We start from the raw sequence: 16,737 nt of genomic DNA on the forward strand, positions 1-16,737 counted from the left end.
TTAAACATTTGAAAATTTATTTCCATAGAAAAATGTTGATTCTCTAATGTTTGTCTGTACATACAGCAAAATTGGATGGTGTTATAAATTAACAAATTTAATATCAATTGTGTGAGGCAAGAGTAATTCTAAGGCAAAATGCTAACAGAAGAAACATTTCATATAGGCTTTGGTCCTACAGATATTCAACTGGATATTTAAATATCACCTGATAATCCTTACTGGGGGAAAAATGCAGAAATTCTTCTCATAGCTTTTGGGGAATTTTTACAGAGACTTTATCTTCATATTTCTTTCATTTAAGTTTTATAGATATATTTTTCCCATGCCGTTCTTAACTGACTTTCTAGACAGATGAAATTAAATATGTTTGGCCTTGGTAACTAGAAAGACATAGATCTATGTAAGTCTGCCTGGTTTGAAGGTATCTGTTTTGGTCCTCTTCCTAGCACATGCCTTAAGTCAATCTTTTACTTTTTACTTTTTATTCTTTCACTTTTTACTCTTTATTTTTTCATTCAGATCAAAATATGACAACAGAATTGTAGATATCAATGAGATCCCAGTCAGGAAATTCTTGTTACTCTGAGCCTTCCTTCTTCCTACAGGTACATGAACTGACTTCCTATAGTGTTATCAACAATTAATAATTTGAATTGGGAAAGAAACAATTGTTGACGAGTTCTTCTTTCCCAGAAAGGTCAAACTGAATTCAGTTGGAGAAAAAATTTAAATTACTTTGACCATGCTAACTTGCTGTTTTCTACATTCTTAGGATGGTAAATATAGATTACCTAATTTCCCTTCCCCATATACTCTCTTTTGGAATGTGAAAAGACAAAGTCCAGCCCTAATTCTCAATAAAGATATAATTGGCATGCTGGGATTTTTGAAAGTCATAATTCATCTTTCTTCTTCAGGATAATTTTCCTTACAAGTTCTGTAACATAAGGTCTTATTTCTTCAACAGAGACAGTAGAGTCCCAGGCCTTTACTACTTTCCCATTGGGGTCCACCAGGTATTTCCAGAAGTTCCAAGTTGGTTCTTCTCCTGTAGAATCTATGGGCAAAGAAAAAGTGGAAACTTAAAAAAGAAAACCATGTCAGCCAATTCCTGACATTTGTTCATGTCAATTTGATGATTACCCTCTCAGAGGAAGAAGGAATGTAAAATTAAGGGGGAGTTCAGACTGAATGATAAGATAAATTTTCTGACAGATTGGAAGCTTTAACTAGACAGTAGTCCCCTGGAGACTAATGGGAACAGTCAAGCTTGGACAGACAGACACTATAATTGGTGTTAAACTGTGTGTGTGAATGTGTGTGTGTCTCTGTGCTATATAGATAAATCTGAAACAGTTGAACATTGATAGGAAAATGGAATTTGGCATAACAATATACCTGTATCAGGACTGATTATTTGCTCGCTTATCCAGATTTTTTCCTCCAAAAGCATCCAGTATCATGTGCTTCAGAAGAATATTTCAAGAAATGCTACATGAAAAAATAACAAAGTAAATTGTTCCAGAAGGTTTCCTCCTAATCCTCATCTATTACATTTTTTCCCTCCATGACCACATACTCATTTTACATGAGTTGCATTTTTATCCTTTACTATTCTGTCACATGACTAACAAAATTTCCAGGATTTTCAATCAGTCCAGGAGCCTCATCCCACTAACAGCACAAGTACAGATGCTACAGACAAATTAGCATCTTTTTGCATTGATTATACATTGGGCAAAATCTCATAAGGAATCAGAAGATATTTCAAAGTATCAAGACACAGCCAGACCCACACTGTTGAGTATCTTGTCATTATGCTGCATAAATACACTGCCTCCAGCAGCCTTCCTTTGCATGTGGACCAACAGGGAGACAGAAGCTTCGCAAGTTTCTTGTGACATGTCTGCAGTAACGACCCCGCTGGGCAAAACAGAAATGGAAGGATGTGAAGAGTATAAAAGGGAAGTTTGGCTAGCAGAAAGATCCATTACAGACACCTGAAAGGAGGTGTGCTTGGGGTAGTCAAAAATAATACTACCTACACTCCTTTAAATTCAGTAGTATGTGGGAGAACAGTGTGGTGCTGGAGAGAAGAAGCAACGATATGGTCCTTGCAGAACACAGCTTGGGTGACACCATGTCATATTGGGCTTTATGATATATCATTGCAGGAAGACATTTCCTTCCCATTGGATAAAGACCAACATTTTAGTTTAGCATTTAAATTGTATTTAGAGCATTTGTTCAGTGCAAGAAAAGTAGTGCCTTGATAGAGAAAGTAGTGCCTTGATAGAGAAAGTAGTGCCTTGATAAAGATTATCCTGCTTTGTACTGTATTTTGGCACCTGTCTACTAAGAACCAGCAAAACCTCTTCAGGTCTCAGTGCTAGCTGGAATGCAGATTAGAACTGGAGGAACTGTACAGTACGGCTATTCTGATGCTTGGCAAGGAATGAGGAAGGGAGTATTCAAGGACATCTCTTAGTGCCTGGTTTCACCTTTTTGATTGTTGAAGTAAATTATGTAGGCGCTTTGCCTCCACGTATCCTACAGCTCTTGAGATGAATCTTATAAATCCAACCTGCAGCAGTTATGTCACAGGAGAAGCGCTTACAAGACTGCAAAGTGGCAAAAGGAAGATCAGGTGTTGTACACATACAGGAAAATATTTCAAGACCTATATTCCACTTAGAGGTTGATTAGAGTAGCTTTTACAGGGTATTTGTTATTGTAGTGTCCTCATCCCTGAAGATCTTTTTAGAAGGTTAGACAAAGGTGTCAGAGGTGACAGAGAAATTCTGCCTTGTGAAGGAGGATGAGCTACATGACTTCTGACCTCTTTGAGCCTGACAATTATGTGCTATGATTCTGTGAACACAGTCACAGATACCGTTTTTTCTGTCAGATGGTATTTTGTGTCAGAGGAATTCTACATTGGGGAAACAACCCTCCAATGTTCCAGATTACTCACCAATTAAGTACTTGAAGGCAGGAATTGCACCGGCTCCGCTGACTGCAATTTTGCTGAACATAGGAAAGGAGGCACCGTAAGTCTTTCGTGCAAAACTCTCGATTTCTTTGTTAGTGTCTGGTTCTTGCTGCCCAAATTGATTGCATGGGAATGCCAGCACATTGAAATGATATGGTCCGAGGTCTCTCTGTAACTGTTGTAAGGCCTTGTAGTGGCTATCTGTATACCCACACTCACTCGCAACGTTGACAACAAGCGACACCTGAAGAATAAGAGAGATTAAAAAATGTGCTGCACATGTCGGTTTTCCAACAAGTAGGCTGGGATGCAGATTATTTTCAAAAAATGAGAATGTCTAGAGAACTGTGACTGAACACTTATGTTGAAACTACATCAAGTTCTGTTCACAACCAGAAGATTTAATATTTCTTTTATGTATTCCCATATGGCAACCATGAAGATAATCAATAAACTGCTAAGCAATCTTAATTCTCAGTTTACAGGGAATCCATGTTTCTCCATTCTGCCTTTTGGATAGTTACTAAGCATATTTAAGAAATGACCATCCAGCTAAGGTATACCAAGTTGCTTGAAAGAAGATTGCAAGTTAAGGTATTTTTGGTAGTTCATTTATCTGTAGTGAAGCATCTGTTCTGCGGCATCTTTTCTTGTACAGAATCTAGCACTCATACAGAACTGCCTGATCCATTTATCATTGCTGGTGCAGATGTCTTGATATGGAAGTTAACAGAAGCAATTACAGGGGTTTGGGTGGGTCTATGCAGTATGGACTGTAAAATTTCCCACCATGTCTAGAGTAAGTCTACTTAGTTGGGACAAAATGACAACAGATTTTGCATAAATGTTTACTGTCTCAATTAGAGATTCCTAGAAGTGAAGACTGTGCCCACTATCCTTTAAAGAGTTATTCCTGTAGCTGATTATCTTTGACGTTGTGTGCATTGTGTCATTCAGACATTGCCACCAGGCATGTATCTGCCTGTGCAGATCCAGCAGAGAGGAAGATGCCAAATATAGATGAACACCACAGGAAAATAAAGGCATGTGTAAGGAGAATACATGGTGGAACAGATTCTACCAAGAATTTGTTGGGGAAATTAAGTGACCTAACCCTGAGCTGACACATATTACACAGTTTCTCAAAGCCATGAAGAGCTTTCCATTGGGTTTTTGAGATATTTTATCCTTAAATAACTTCTAGAATTTACTTTTAGACTTACAGTTTTTATTATTCTTATGAATTTTGTGAGTTGCCATGCATTCTACATAAATTGAGTCCATTCTAATGTTTTCTTGAGAGTGGAATAAAGCTGAGTATCATAGATCCTTTAGATAGAACATGATTAATAAAAATAGTATTGCGCACTTCATAGTGCTGTTTTTTACACATAATTACATTCTATTCCTTTTTCCAGACCAATTTGTAGAAGTCATAAGGTAATATAAATATTATAATACTAAAAATGTTTCTACCAACCTAGATTAAAAATCAGGCATAGTGAAGAAAAAGCGTTATGATTTGGGAACTGAAATTCTACCTCGTCTACACTGAATCCAGTGGGTTTCCACAGATTATACATCAGACCAGAAGCTGGTCCTTCATTCTCAAATTGCAAAAAACCTTTCAATTCAATCAAAGTAGCCAGCACATTCCTCAGTGCTAGTACAACAACAGTAGCTATTCACATTGGATCTTTCTACAAGGGTTTGGAAGTTTCATAGAAGCTGGCACGCTGGTTTCATTACTGTCAGTGTGAGACAGCAGCGTTGTAGAGCCCAGTGCTGCAAGAGGAAAGCCTGAAGCTTGGACACATTAATTGATCAGATCAAATTACACAGCAAGTAGCTGCAGTGCAAGAAAAGGAAGAAAAATATCCTGACTCCAGGTCTCATGCTCGTGTGTCTGTGACCCCTGGCTTTGCTCAATTTAAACTTTGGATTCTAATGTTACTATTGTTCCATATTCCTATCTGAATGTTTTTATACAAAATACAAAAGTATATAGGAAATATGAATAGAGTGCATCAAATAAATTATAATATATGAAAAATAAATTACTACGTGTGTATAGTGTTTTAAGGTCAGAAAACAAACTGGCAATAAAAACCCACAATCTGGGTAAGGTATGGGATAATAGGATGAAATCCCTAGGAGGGTAGGAATGAGTAAGGAAAAAGCTAAGGGGATGTTGGTGTTTATCATTCCTTCCATTAAACATTAACACTTACTCTGTGTATTTTGTACCTTCTATAGGTATATGGCTATATTTAAAGTGGTTTTGGAGCGGCACTGTTTTCCCTGGAAGACAGGTAATCTTATAAAGCAGGAGTTGATGTCATCTTCGTTGTGGTGTAGTGTGTCAACAGAATACAATCTAAGTAATCTGTACACTTGCATATGAAATATGATCTGGAGCCATCTAGCTAACTTCCAAAGCATCACATTCACTCAGACTACATTTACAAGCTCTACCTGAATTTTTAAATTCAGTCTCCTAAAACATCCAAAGATATGGTTTATAATTAGGTTTCTTTTTTTTTTTTTCAGAGAAGAGGTAATAATTTTATGATGCATTCTTGTTGCAGACTGTCAGCATTTCAAATAGAATTTATATATTGAATGTTAAAAATAACTATTGGCAGTTCTGTTCTTTTAAAATAATCTGTATATACCAAGCACAGTGACAACTGTGGTTTAGGATGACTGAAGTAAAGATAAATTGTAACACTAGGAGTTGAGGTCACATGTAGTTCTTTCATATGAAATTCGAGAGGCTTTTTAAAGTACAGTTTAAGACTCAGCATTCTCATGATGCAGAAGTAGTCATAGAGCTTACTGTATTCATAGCTATTAGTACTTTATCCCAAATACAACGGTAATGTAAGAATTTATTGTTGGAGGCTTGGGGGAAATAAGGTTGTGTAGGTATTATGTTCACATTATAGCAGATATGAAAGATGACTTGCCAATGAAAGCAATCAAGCTTTTATAACTTTCACTTGATTTCGAAGTTAGAAGGGCTTGAAAGAATTCACTCAAAACCAAACAATTTTAATTTACAGCTGTTTAAAACCAGTGATTACTGGGCATGGTGGTGCAAGGCGTGAAAGCTCACACTGCAAATGGTACAATCTTCCAAACGTTCTCCCACAAAATAAGAGGAAACTACACACAGCATTTCTTAGAATGGCAGACACATTCTGCTTCTCTTTTTTCCTTAGAAAAATTCATTCTATTACTGAACTCCATAATTTAATAGTGCAAACCTCCGAAAAGTATAACTAATGCGTATAATACAAAACTTTCAGGATTTATTAGAATTTCATCAGGAATGTTTAAAATGATTATTTAAAAGTCTTTACCAAGTTATTTTTCAAGTGTCTGGTACCAGAAGTGATTAAATCTGGTGACATTTTTTTGGTTTGTATTTTATTTTTAATAAATAAGTCATTCTTTTTGTTCTCATGAAGAGGCTTTACTTTGACTTCTTACAACTATTAGTGATTTAAATTAAGTTCAATATGCCTCTTAACTGACTTTAGGCTCTGAGAGTGCAAGTCAAGTACACCACCTAGTGTGCAGTGCAAACAATTCATCCTGGACCTTGCAAAAATTGTTTAATTTAAGCTGAATTCTGTATTAACTGTTGTCTAACCTCTTAATACTATCCTTCCCTTCCCTTTGCTTAGAAAACCCATGCATTCTAGTATTTATTTAACATTGCAAAAATAGTTCTGGGTTTACTTAATGTTTACACCAGTGTACCTCCTTGAGGAAAACATCCCTGGAGAGATTTATTAATCTGCTATCAGCTTCAAGTAACCCTTTGTGGGTCTTTTAGCAGAGACAGTAGATACTTAGGTTTTTAGACCTAGAGATTCTTAACTGACTCCATCTGACTGATGGAAGAACCAGCCACAAGTGTCAGATTACATCGACTCACAGAGGTGTTACCTTCATGCGAAAAAATAGCAATACTTTGTAGAGTAACTAAGCAGCTATACTCTGTATTTATACGCATTCAGTAATATTACAATCTCAGATTGCAGAGAGCTGTGATGCAAAGTGCCTAGCATAACTTTCAATAGTAAAATAATACTTTACGTTGTTATAGTGCCTAATGCTTTTACATTATTATAGTACCTTTGGTTTGAGATTTCCAAAGACTGCTTAATTACACCTCAGCACACTGTACTTAGCTGTGTGGTAGGTAGGTAGGCAGCTCCTATTATATGTAGATAGGTATAAACACAGCATGGAACAATTGATACCTGGGAGTTCTGACTCCCAAATAGATACTATTTTTGGTAAGAATACTGCCTTTTACACCATACCTGATAGAGATCATAAAATAAAATATAAAATTTCTTGAATTAAGTAGGTAGATAGATTAGATAGAAAACTAATCTTATTTGGATCCTGTTGATTCTTTTCCAACCATGCATCACTGCCCTTCATTTTTAATGTAGATGGGCCAACATCAGTATGGTAGCCTGGAAAAATCATCAGAGGATGGCCGCCTTGTGCAATACAGTAAAACAGACAGCTTTTTGATCTGTTTCACTTGTGGTACCCTTTTTTCAGTTGGAATATTTCTCCCTTTCTTTGCTTTCAGGTAGATGTAATATGATACCTGATTTTGTAGCATGTATGCCAAATTTTTAGCATTCTGGCAATATGATTTCTTATGCCTCCATAAAAAGGGAGTACTCCCTCACATATTTCTGGTATTTTTGTTAAAGTGAAGGATGAGTTGTATCTGTGCACATTTATTCCAGAAAAAAAGAAGTCCGTTCCCTGTTTTCTTTCATTTTTGTTATCTCAGAATTGTTAGTACATTTCTTATTTACTGTATAATGGAGGGTACTTGTGACTTGTATCAAGATGCACTTGAAGGGAAATTGAATTAGTATCAATCAGTCTTATTTTTTTCCTACTAAGAAAAATTGTTTCAATGATCTGAATACAGAATAATTTATATTAATAATGAGTTATTGAAGAAAGATTCTGCAAGTCATGAATTGCACTGATTGTTTATACTTAGCATGGCTCTTGTGTTTTTAGTATAATCAGAATTTTTTTTTTTATTAATACTCTAGAACCTTCTGGATTTTTTCAATTCCCAGTTAGTTTCTTAAGTACCAATTAAGTAGTTATTTAATTAAATTACTTGAGTGACTGAATTGAAGAAAATGTCTTCTCCACATCTCCCAGAAAGCTTAAGGCTGTTAAGAGCTGGTTTAGCAATTAGCAGACTTGTTCCAGGGGCTAACTAGTGACTCACTTTCTCTAAAACACCAGCAGCACATACGTAGTACTTACATACTATTTGCTTTCTTTTAATAGCTTTAAAATATTATGATAAACCTACATCTTAAGATTACTTATCTAACTGCAGATTTAAGTAGGTTTATTTTAAGAAATAAATGAGGTTTTATTAACCTTTCTCTACCTTGATATTGAGTTCTGACAACATAATGACAGAAAGGGATGTGTTTTATTGCTAGAATTTTCTTTAAAATTGTGCCCGTGCATTATTAAACAACAGCTAGGTTGATCATTAATAGGGGTCTCTGATAAGCTGGTCATCACTTTGTTGGAATAAACTATTCTGGATGGCCTAGCAGAGATGAGGGAGTACCATTCACTGATGGCATTATCTTTTCCAAGGCACGGCTCTAGAGCTCTCCCCTCATGAAACCAGTCACGCATGGAGGATGGCCTGCTATCAGAGCACTGCTGGAGAAACAGACATGCTCCCCTGTGCTGCTGTGTTCATGAGATACCAGAGCAGGCTCTGCAGGGTGGCTGTAAAGAATTCGTCTGAGTTCCCCCTTTACTCCTTTCCATGTGGATTCTGGCCCTGAGGTAGAGAAGCTACAAGTGGTATTTGCTTATTCAGACAAATTTGCAGATGACCTGCAGACAAAACATGCCCCAGTAACAGCATTTATTGACAGAGCTTTTGGAAGGAACTCCTAAAAAAAAGCAAATATTGCTTAATATTAAATAGGTTCCATGGTTTTTCCAATATAGGTATTTGAGAGCGCATTGGACCAGTTCTGCTCTATCTGAATTGTGAACGGAGAAGGAGGAGGACTTTGACCAGGTAAGATTCAGACCTCTCATTTGGTCCAAATCCACCAGTATCCCTTTCTACTGAGCTCAGGAAAACGGACATCTTCTCCCATATACCTTCTCTGTCTTCCTGACGATGTTTTAGTGACCTGCTGCTGTGGATTAGCGAGCTCAGAGACCCAAGAAGGCGGAAAAGGAAGGTGGAAAGACAAAGCTGGAGACTAAGGGTGAACGCAAGAAGTGGTGCCTGCCTTTCTGGGCAGCCGCTAAGCTACTGGTCTGCCTGGCACTACCACACATGATGTGTCACTTGAGCACTAAGGGTGTCAGCTGTGGGCTTTATGTTGATTTAAGCTTCTGTAATTTGTGCATGTGGCTATGAGAGTTTATAGTATTACGCACTCTGTGTGCTAACTTCCACTCTTCCACAGCTACTGACCATCTTTCCTAGATGGTCAAACCACTAACAAAAAAAAAAAAATCAGGTTACATTCAAGGAAATTGTTCCTAAAATGGGAAGGAAAGCTGTTCCTAGAACTCCTTAACGTAATATGTAAATTTAAAAGGCATCATAAAAGTATACATGTGTCTACATGCCCATTTTCGTATTGCTCTGTCACACTAAAAAGTGACACAGGGAGTAGCACGATGTTGCTACAATTTCCATATACTGATATTAAAATAATTACTTTGACATATCTCACTTTTTTACTAATTATGGTGAAATCTATTAACTCCATTAGCCACTGACTAAATCTCATCTTTTTTCTTAATGCAGAACATTAAGAAGGGATGGGACTTAGGCAAAAATAATTTACTAAAAAGCATGCAGTTAAAAGGCAGAAATGAGCTCTAAAAGTAAGTTACACAAGGCTACAAACTTCCTGAGCTTCAAATTTAATAGGGTCAACCCAGTGCAATCCATCCTGCTGAACGAAAGGCAGGCAGACAGGCAGGCAGGCAGGCATTCCCTGCCTGCCACGTCTACAGGCAGCAGCCTGCACAAGGAAAAGACGCGGACAGACACCGAGGTTAGACTGCAAACGTTTTATTTAAGTAGTGCAAAGACCTACGGAGCGGTATCAAAGGAAGCATGCAGGCAACACTCCAGATCAGTTAAAGACGAGTCGTAAAGCCAAATCTATCTGCATGCGTGTACCAAGTTAATGTACAATCTCTCCACCCCCACTTGGTTTCTGCAGACATGCAAGGACTGGCTGGTTAGGGAGCCTGGGCGAGAGCTGCCCATCTCCGTGCAGACTTACCGAGCCCCTGTATTTCTCCAGAGAGACTAGTTTGCCCCTGATGTTTACAACTTTGAAAGTGTAAAAATCAGGCTCTTTCTGCTGCGTAGCGGAGAATGCTAAGAGCAGGAGTGCTGCAATTGCAAGGAGCATGGCTAGAGGGATGAGGAGAACTTTGGGGAAGGAAGAGGAAGGCTTGTGCTCCACACTGCCCTCAGGATCTAGCATGCTGCACGGCCGCGCTGCAGAGACACTTGCCCACGATAGGAAAGCGCTGCCGCAAAGAAAGGGACTGCTGCAAACCGGGCTTTTGCAACAGTCTGGCTTCTGCAGAGCTGTGTCCAGAGCAGACCTCGGAGAGATGTATTTCAGGAGGATTCAAATACTCTAAAATGGAGGGTTTCATGGTGGTAGTGGTCTATTAAGTAAGGCCACTTATGGATACAAGACGAATGAAAGTGCTAGTTGGCTCCAGAACAGTAATGCTGTATGTGTCCATGGGATACCAGTCAGATTTGAAGATTGCTTTAACTACATCCTAGGAAAATAAGGGATAGAGTTATTGTGATTTTTGATGGATTTGCAAGTGCCTTTTTTAGTACACTAACTATAGCACTTAGTAACTACAGCGTAATGTCAAAGGATACCAGTGGCTTGGTTGCTAATGGTTACTGATGCAAGTGCTCTGAACAAGAGTCACCGCATACAGTCTGCAAAAACAGAATTACAAACATGCTGTGCACAGGATCGTGTGAAATGGAGCACCATCAGCCAGGCCTTAAGGAAATTTGTGTCTGCATGTACCTGGTTGGTGAGAAGTGACTGACCAGACCACTGGTCTTCAGTGTGATCTGGGAAAAACCACATTACCAAAGGGTTTTTAAGCAAGAAAGAGGCATTAAGCATCAGGAACTGAATCTGGTACCAAATCTTTCAGATACACAGAGCCAAACCACTGCTTCAGTGCATTGATGCCATTCTTGGGTTGTCTGCAAGAAAAAATAGTCATTTATACAGTTTGCTACTATGTCTGCTGGAAGAAAAGGATTTTTATATATAAAGTAACAACAGTAGAAAGCATTTGATGGTCAATGATTTCTTCTTGGACTGAGAAACTGGTCCTCCATGCCTATGATTCTGATAATTCTTGGCAAAGAAAAGCAAAATGTAGTGATTTACAGAAAACAATTAAGTAGCACATCCAAGGCATATTGGAAATCTATCTTCTGAAGAGTGAATTACATTTTGTAATTTTACTTCATGATTTTATTTTTCTTTAACTGAGTTTTGGTAGATCTTTGACATCTTGATTAAATTTGGTTAGGTAATTCGAGCATAAGTGGCATTACTGTAAGTGAAGAAGCCATGGATAACTGGTTGAAAATTTTAATTATAGTTTTTAAACATTTCAGATTTTTCACGTTTTTATGTATTTCAGCTTAAGTAGACATCCAGCATCAAGACGTAATGCAATATGCCACAAAAATATATAGATGGCAAATCTTCTACCATGCTGTCTATGAGGAAGATACTCTGTGCTACTAATCTGAAGTTTTCATCTTCACAGATAAGTGCTCTCTTTGTGTATACTTTCCTGGCTGTAGTATTGACAAGAACCTTTCCTTTAGAGGACAGTCAAGTATGATTTCCTCATTTTATAAATAAATTATCTAAGAAGCTTTAGAGTTTCTTCAGACACTACTGGAGACAGAGAATAGGGCTTTAATATAGTATATACATCTAAATAAATTTTAAAACCCAATAAATCCTAAAAATAATTTTTTAAAAAATCATTCCAACAATGAATATAATTCAACACAAGCATTTTCTTGGCCAGAAAATGAAACGGAAATCTACAATATACTTTTTCATTTTTTGAGGCATGATGATATAGTAATTTGGGTATGGGACTAAAAATGAGGCATCATCCTGCAACATGAGACAAGCAAGGTTTTGCTCTGGAAAGGGACTTTATAAAATCTGCTTCCTACAGCTTTATGATTATTGTCTCTGATTTCTAGATAAAATTTAGTGGCTTTCAGAATTATATTTTCTCCTACAAATCGAGCCCAGAATCTGAAAGTTTTTGATCACTGGCACATAATTGGGAATTCTTTAAATAATGGCCAGCTGGCAGTAGAACTCAGCTTCCTCTTTTACTGCCATGTTTCTATATTGCTCCCTGCAATAAAACATTCTTTAACATCAGCAAAGAGGGAAGAATTGTTTCTGAATACACAGAGAGAGAGACTGTTGGCTTTATAATGATTCAAGTTTTCAGAGCCAAACTGCACTAACATTTCATATTCAAGTCTATCCAACTATTTGAATTAAATCTGATCTATTCTAATAAATTTCAACTTGCAGGAAAAATGCCAGTCAGGTTTGCAAGCTGATGTGTGTTTGCTTGCTAACATGTCTAAATGTTGATCTAGGAGGACTGTACCCAGTAGCAAGTATAATTTAGTTACTTTTGCAATTTACTCTTTGGTCTACTAAACCTAATAAAAATCTTTGTCAAATAGGACTGGACTGAAAGCACCACCCCAGCTAACCTCAGCTGTCCCCAAACAGCATTGCAGCACCGTGATTTCTGGCACTGCTGACCTGGACTGGATTGGCCCGTGTTCCTAAAGGTGAAAGTGCTGCGCTGCATCCCATTAGCAATACCCTGAGCTGTCCAATCCCCATTTCGTAAAATGTGAACTGCAAGTGAACTACAAAAAAGCAGATTAGCTCTAAGGATCACACTGACTTCACAATACATTCAGAAGTACATTTTGCCAGTATTTATAGAATCCAGTACTATAGATTTTGCAACTTTTGTTTACCTCCATAGACTGAGGTAGTGTTTCCAGCACTACTATTCACATTATTTTTAATACTTTCCTTTGAACCCTTTCAGTGGTTCAACATTAATCTTTTATGTGCCTTGTTTTTCTGGAAAGGCCTCCCTTGCCTGGGCTAGGAAGTGCCAACAACATGACATTTCACTGCCAAGAAGCGGTAGTACCATACTGGATCACAGACAGATTTGCCTTACACAAGCACTTGCCAGTTTCTTTAGGTCACCCCCCAGCACTGGCAAGAGCCAAGCGAGCCGGCTTTTCTCCCCCAGGACCACGAAACTGCCAGCAGACATGCTGGCCAAGCCGGCGGCCCCAGCTGCAGCCGAGGCCAGCCTCATAGCCAAGGTCAGGGAGCCAGGAGCCATTTCTCCCCAGCGTCCCTGCTTACCCCAGGCTGCTTTGTGTGGATCACACCCGCCCTCCTCCACCGAGCGGGGGGGGGGGGGGGGGGGGGGGGGGGGGAAGAAGGCCCGAGCTGCAGCGTGGGGCTCACCCCACGGCGGGCCCTAACCCTGCCCCACAGGGCCTGGGGCCTAGCGTGCATGGGGAGAAGCCTGGTATGAAAAATGGGGGAAAAAATGGGAAAAATTAGGGTGACTGTGGGGGGGGATTAAGGAAAAAAAACTGAGCTGCTTATTCCCACATCCCCGTTTCCTGCTGTGGCACTGGAGGACGGAGGCCCTGAACGCCGGGGGAGATGAGAAGCGGGGGCGCTGCCCACCGAAGGGGAGTTCCGAGGCGCAGGGGGGGCTCCCCCGGCGGCCGGGCCCAAGCCGGGAATAACCCTCCACCCGTCCGTCCGTCTGTCCGCCCCGCGCCCGCCCGGCAGCGCCGCCCGCCCTCGAAGCTCTCCCTCCCGCCCTCGCCCCACAATGCATCGCGCGGCGCGGCTGACATGGCGGCCGGGCCGGACTGAGCCGCTGGCGTCAGGGCCTCCAGCAGCTGGAGCCGGGCATGGCGGGGGCACAGCCCCGGCACCCCTAGCGCCGCAGCCAGGTACCGGGCTCCAGGGGCCGGGGGGGCCCCGCCCAGCTTCGTGGGCCTCCCCCGAGGGGTGGGGGCGGCTGGGCGCGCTCTACTCTCTTCCCCCCTGAGCGGGGCGGGCTCGGGGGTGGGGGGGGCCTCGGCCGCGCCGGCGCCCCCCGCCTCAGCCCGCGGCGCCCCAGCTCCGCCCTGCCCCGGCCCTCCTGCCCGCGCCCCGCCTCGGCGGCCAGTCGCTGCCTCTCGACCCCGCGTCCGGGCAGGGTGGCGGCGCCGGGGCTGCTCGGTCATGCTGGGGGCGCCGGTCACGGCTCGGGGGGTGGCGGGGGGGGGCAGCCCCAAGGTCAGCGGGGAACCGGGGCTGGCCCCACGGCCGCATCCAGGCGGGCGGCCGCCCTGAGGGCAGTGCCCGGCTGCGCGCCCGCCGGGTCTGCCAGGCGGGAGCTGGGTGCGTGCAGTTTGTTGTTCTCCCGCCCAGTGGAATTAAATCCTTGGAGGGAGACCGTGGCAGTTGCTGAGGCCCCCGGGGAAATGCCCCCCTGTCCCGGGCAGTCTTCACCAGCGGGGCTCCCCTCCACCGCATCTTGCCAAAGCGAGAGGGTCTTTCTGCGGGTTGTGATGTGCCTGAAATGACACACAGGCATCCCTTTGCCTATGTGTTTGTGCTCTTTTGTTGGCTTATCTTGTATACAAATACAGCTGAACGACTTTTCTGCTTTTGCAATATGTTGCAATTTGCCAGTTGGCTGAATGTGTCATATTACCTGAGGCCTTCTTGCTTTTAAGGTTGTTTCTGGGTATATCAAAGGAAGACACGCTTGTAACATGGAGAGAAACAATATAATCAGGTTTAGGCTAAGGTAGGGATTAGTACATTAAAAAGATAGTTGTATCTAAGTATGGATCTAATAATTTCTTTTATATTCATGCCACCTCCACATCACTTGGCTTCCTGAGCACTGTGCCCTGGATTCCATAGTCATTGCATTTGCTTGAAAATAGAGGATGCGTGGTGTTTTTGTTTTTGTTTGACTTGTGCTCACAGTTTCAGTAGGTGCTTTTTGTATAGTCTGACCCCAGATAGTTATGACAGAATTATTTCCGTGACAAGAAAAGTAAACCAGACATGGAAGTATAACAATTACAGTATCTGACAGAGAATGCTATAATAGGAGTGAGAGGTCTCCTTTACAAACATCAAGTTTTCCAGTGAGCTTTTTAAACCACTTTTCTACTTTAGTGAAAATACCTTCATAAAGTTAATTTCAGGATGAAATTACCGTTTCCCAGAACATATGTATTGGAATGTGTTCCCAGAAGATACGTACAGAGGGATCAGAAAGTTCCTTCTGTGTTCTGTTCTTGTTCAGAAGACAGCTGGGACTTCTCTCATACCTCAGCTAGCAGAAGAAAAGAAACTGCCAGATGCCATGGGGCACCTGCACGGTGCAGTGCGTTCACCTCGTTCTTCGTCTGAAGGGAATTGCTGCTACAGGGAGAAAGAAAGGGGAGCAGGATTTCCCTGTGTCCTACTTGAAAGCAAGATATCCCTGGGGAGCTCCTCTTAAATGTCCTGTGGATCTGTTTGTCAGAGTAATGGTTTTGGATTGTGTATTCATATTGATACCATAAAGCAGTTCAAAATTCTGCCCAGCTCAGAGTATACCCTGTTTGCTAGTCATAATGCTTGCTTTTGAAATTTTACAAAGCATTTCTACTTTATTTTCTTTCACTTTATTTTTCTCCTTGTCTTAATGAAATGATGTAATACTGGTACTGACTTCTATTGAGAACTCAGAAAGAAGGACTCTGCAATTTGCTTAGTGGGTTAATTTGCAGAACAGAAGCAACCCGGGGGGAAGGCAACATTTCTAATGCTTTTGGCATGTTAAGACTATATCGTATATTGTTTGATAGATTGTTTAATTGCACATAAATTATAATTAGTAACTCTCTTAACTTAGAAGTACTAAAAACTAACTAAAGTTAGTAACAATGCATATGAATCTAATTTTTACCTTTTTTTTTTTTTTAAGAGATGCATGCATATGTGTATATGTACCTATATCCTTGGTTCATAGTTTTGGTTCTAATGTTGTAGCAAATCTTGGAAAAAAAAGATGTTATTAGATTTTATTTTTTATTTCTGTTGATGTGTGAAATACTGTTTCCAGTGAGAAGTAACTTTCAGATTTTAGTTTTTGGTGTCAGCAAAGCTTGACTTGGGAGTCTGAAATCAATTTTGTGTTACAAACTGTTGTGACTCAGTCTGTGTGCCAACTGTATGGATGTATTCTTGACAACTTTTCTAAAGTAGTGGTTTTCAACATATTTCTTTCAGTAGTGAAAGTGCTGGATTGTGGTAAAGCAGACTTAAGGATACTGGTAGAAGATCCATTTGCTTTAGTTGTAATTTGTGAAGTAGTTTGTGACTGGTATGAAGTAGTTCAAAGGCTGTCCCTTCCTAAAGGATTAGAGTTTGGATGAAGGGATTGCTATTTCTTAAATACAAGATTCAGTTAAACTTCTATGCCACAAATACGTACTGCTGTATTTTTATTTAGCATAAGCGCCAAGTATAAACAGA

At 40.4% G+C, this 16,737-nt stretch overlaps 2 protein-coding genes across 8 annotated transcripts in view; one reads left to right on the forward strand and one right to left on the reverse strand.

Annotated features, from left to right (window-relative positions):
• On the reverse strand, positions 1–10,548 carry GPX7 (glutathione peroxidase 7). Its single transcript, XM_074833189.1, has 3 exons — positions 10,342–10,548; positions 2,978–3,239; positions 1–1,060 (listed from the first exon to the last, which is right to left on the reverse strand). The coding sequence occupies exons 1-3, from the start codon at positions 10,546–10,548 to the stop codon at positions 897–899; spliced, it is 633 nt and encodes a 210-aa protein (XP_074689290.1). The 3' UTR covers positions 1–896.
• Positions 10,549–12,852: 2,304 nt separating this feature from the next.
• The window catches only part of TUT4 (terminal uridylyl transferase 4), a 51,394-nt gene continuing 47,509 nt past the window's right edge, over positions 12,853–16,737 (forward strand). For 4 of the 7 annotated variants that reach the window (XM_074832023.1, XM_074832028.1, XM_074832027.1 and 1 more), the window contains exon 1: positions 14,038–14,165. The gene's annotated coding sequence lies outside the window, so the exon portion shown is untranslated. Of the gene's footprint in view, positions 12,957–14,037; positions 14,166–15,520; positions 15,744–16,737 lie in introns of those variants that run through there. The other 3 variants (XM_074832024.1, XM_074832026.1, XM_074832025.1) reach the window with 3 other exon arrangements.

This window comes from Strix aluco, chromosome 8 (genome assembly GCF_031877795.1).
Source record: "Strix aluco isolate bStrAlu1 chromosome 8, bStrAlu1.hap1, whole genome shotgun sequence".
Lineage (NCBI taxonomy): Eukaryota > Metazoa > Chordata > Aves > Strigiformes > Strigidae > Strix > Strix aluco.

Excerpts from the sequence above, each read along its gene's own strand:
- GPX7 (XM_074833189.1), bottom strand. The coding sequence starts at position 10,548 with ATGCTAGATCCTGAGGGCAGTGTGGAGCACAAGCCTTCCTCTTCCTTC. Across the intron at positions 3,240-10,341 it reads TGGAGAAATACAGGGGCTCG|GTGTCGCTTGTTGTCAACGT; the intron begins GTAAGTCTGCAC and ends CTTATTCTTCAG. Across the intron at positions 1,061-2,977 it reads TGCCTTCAAGTACTTAATTG|ATTCTACAGGAGAAGAACCA; the intron begins GTGAGTAATCTG and ends CTTTGCCCATAG.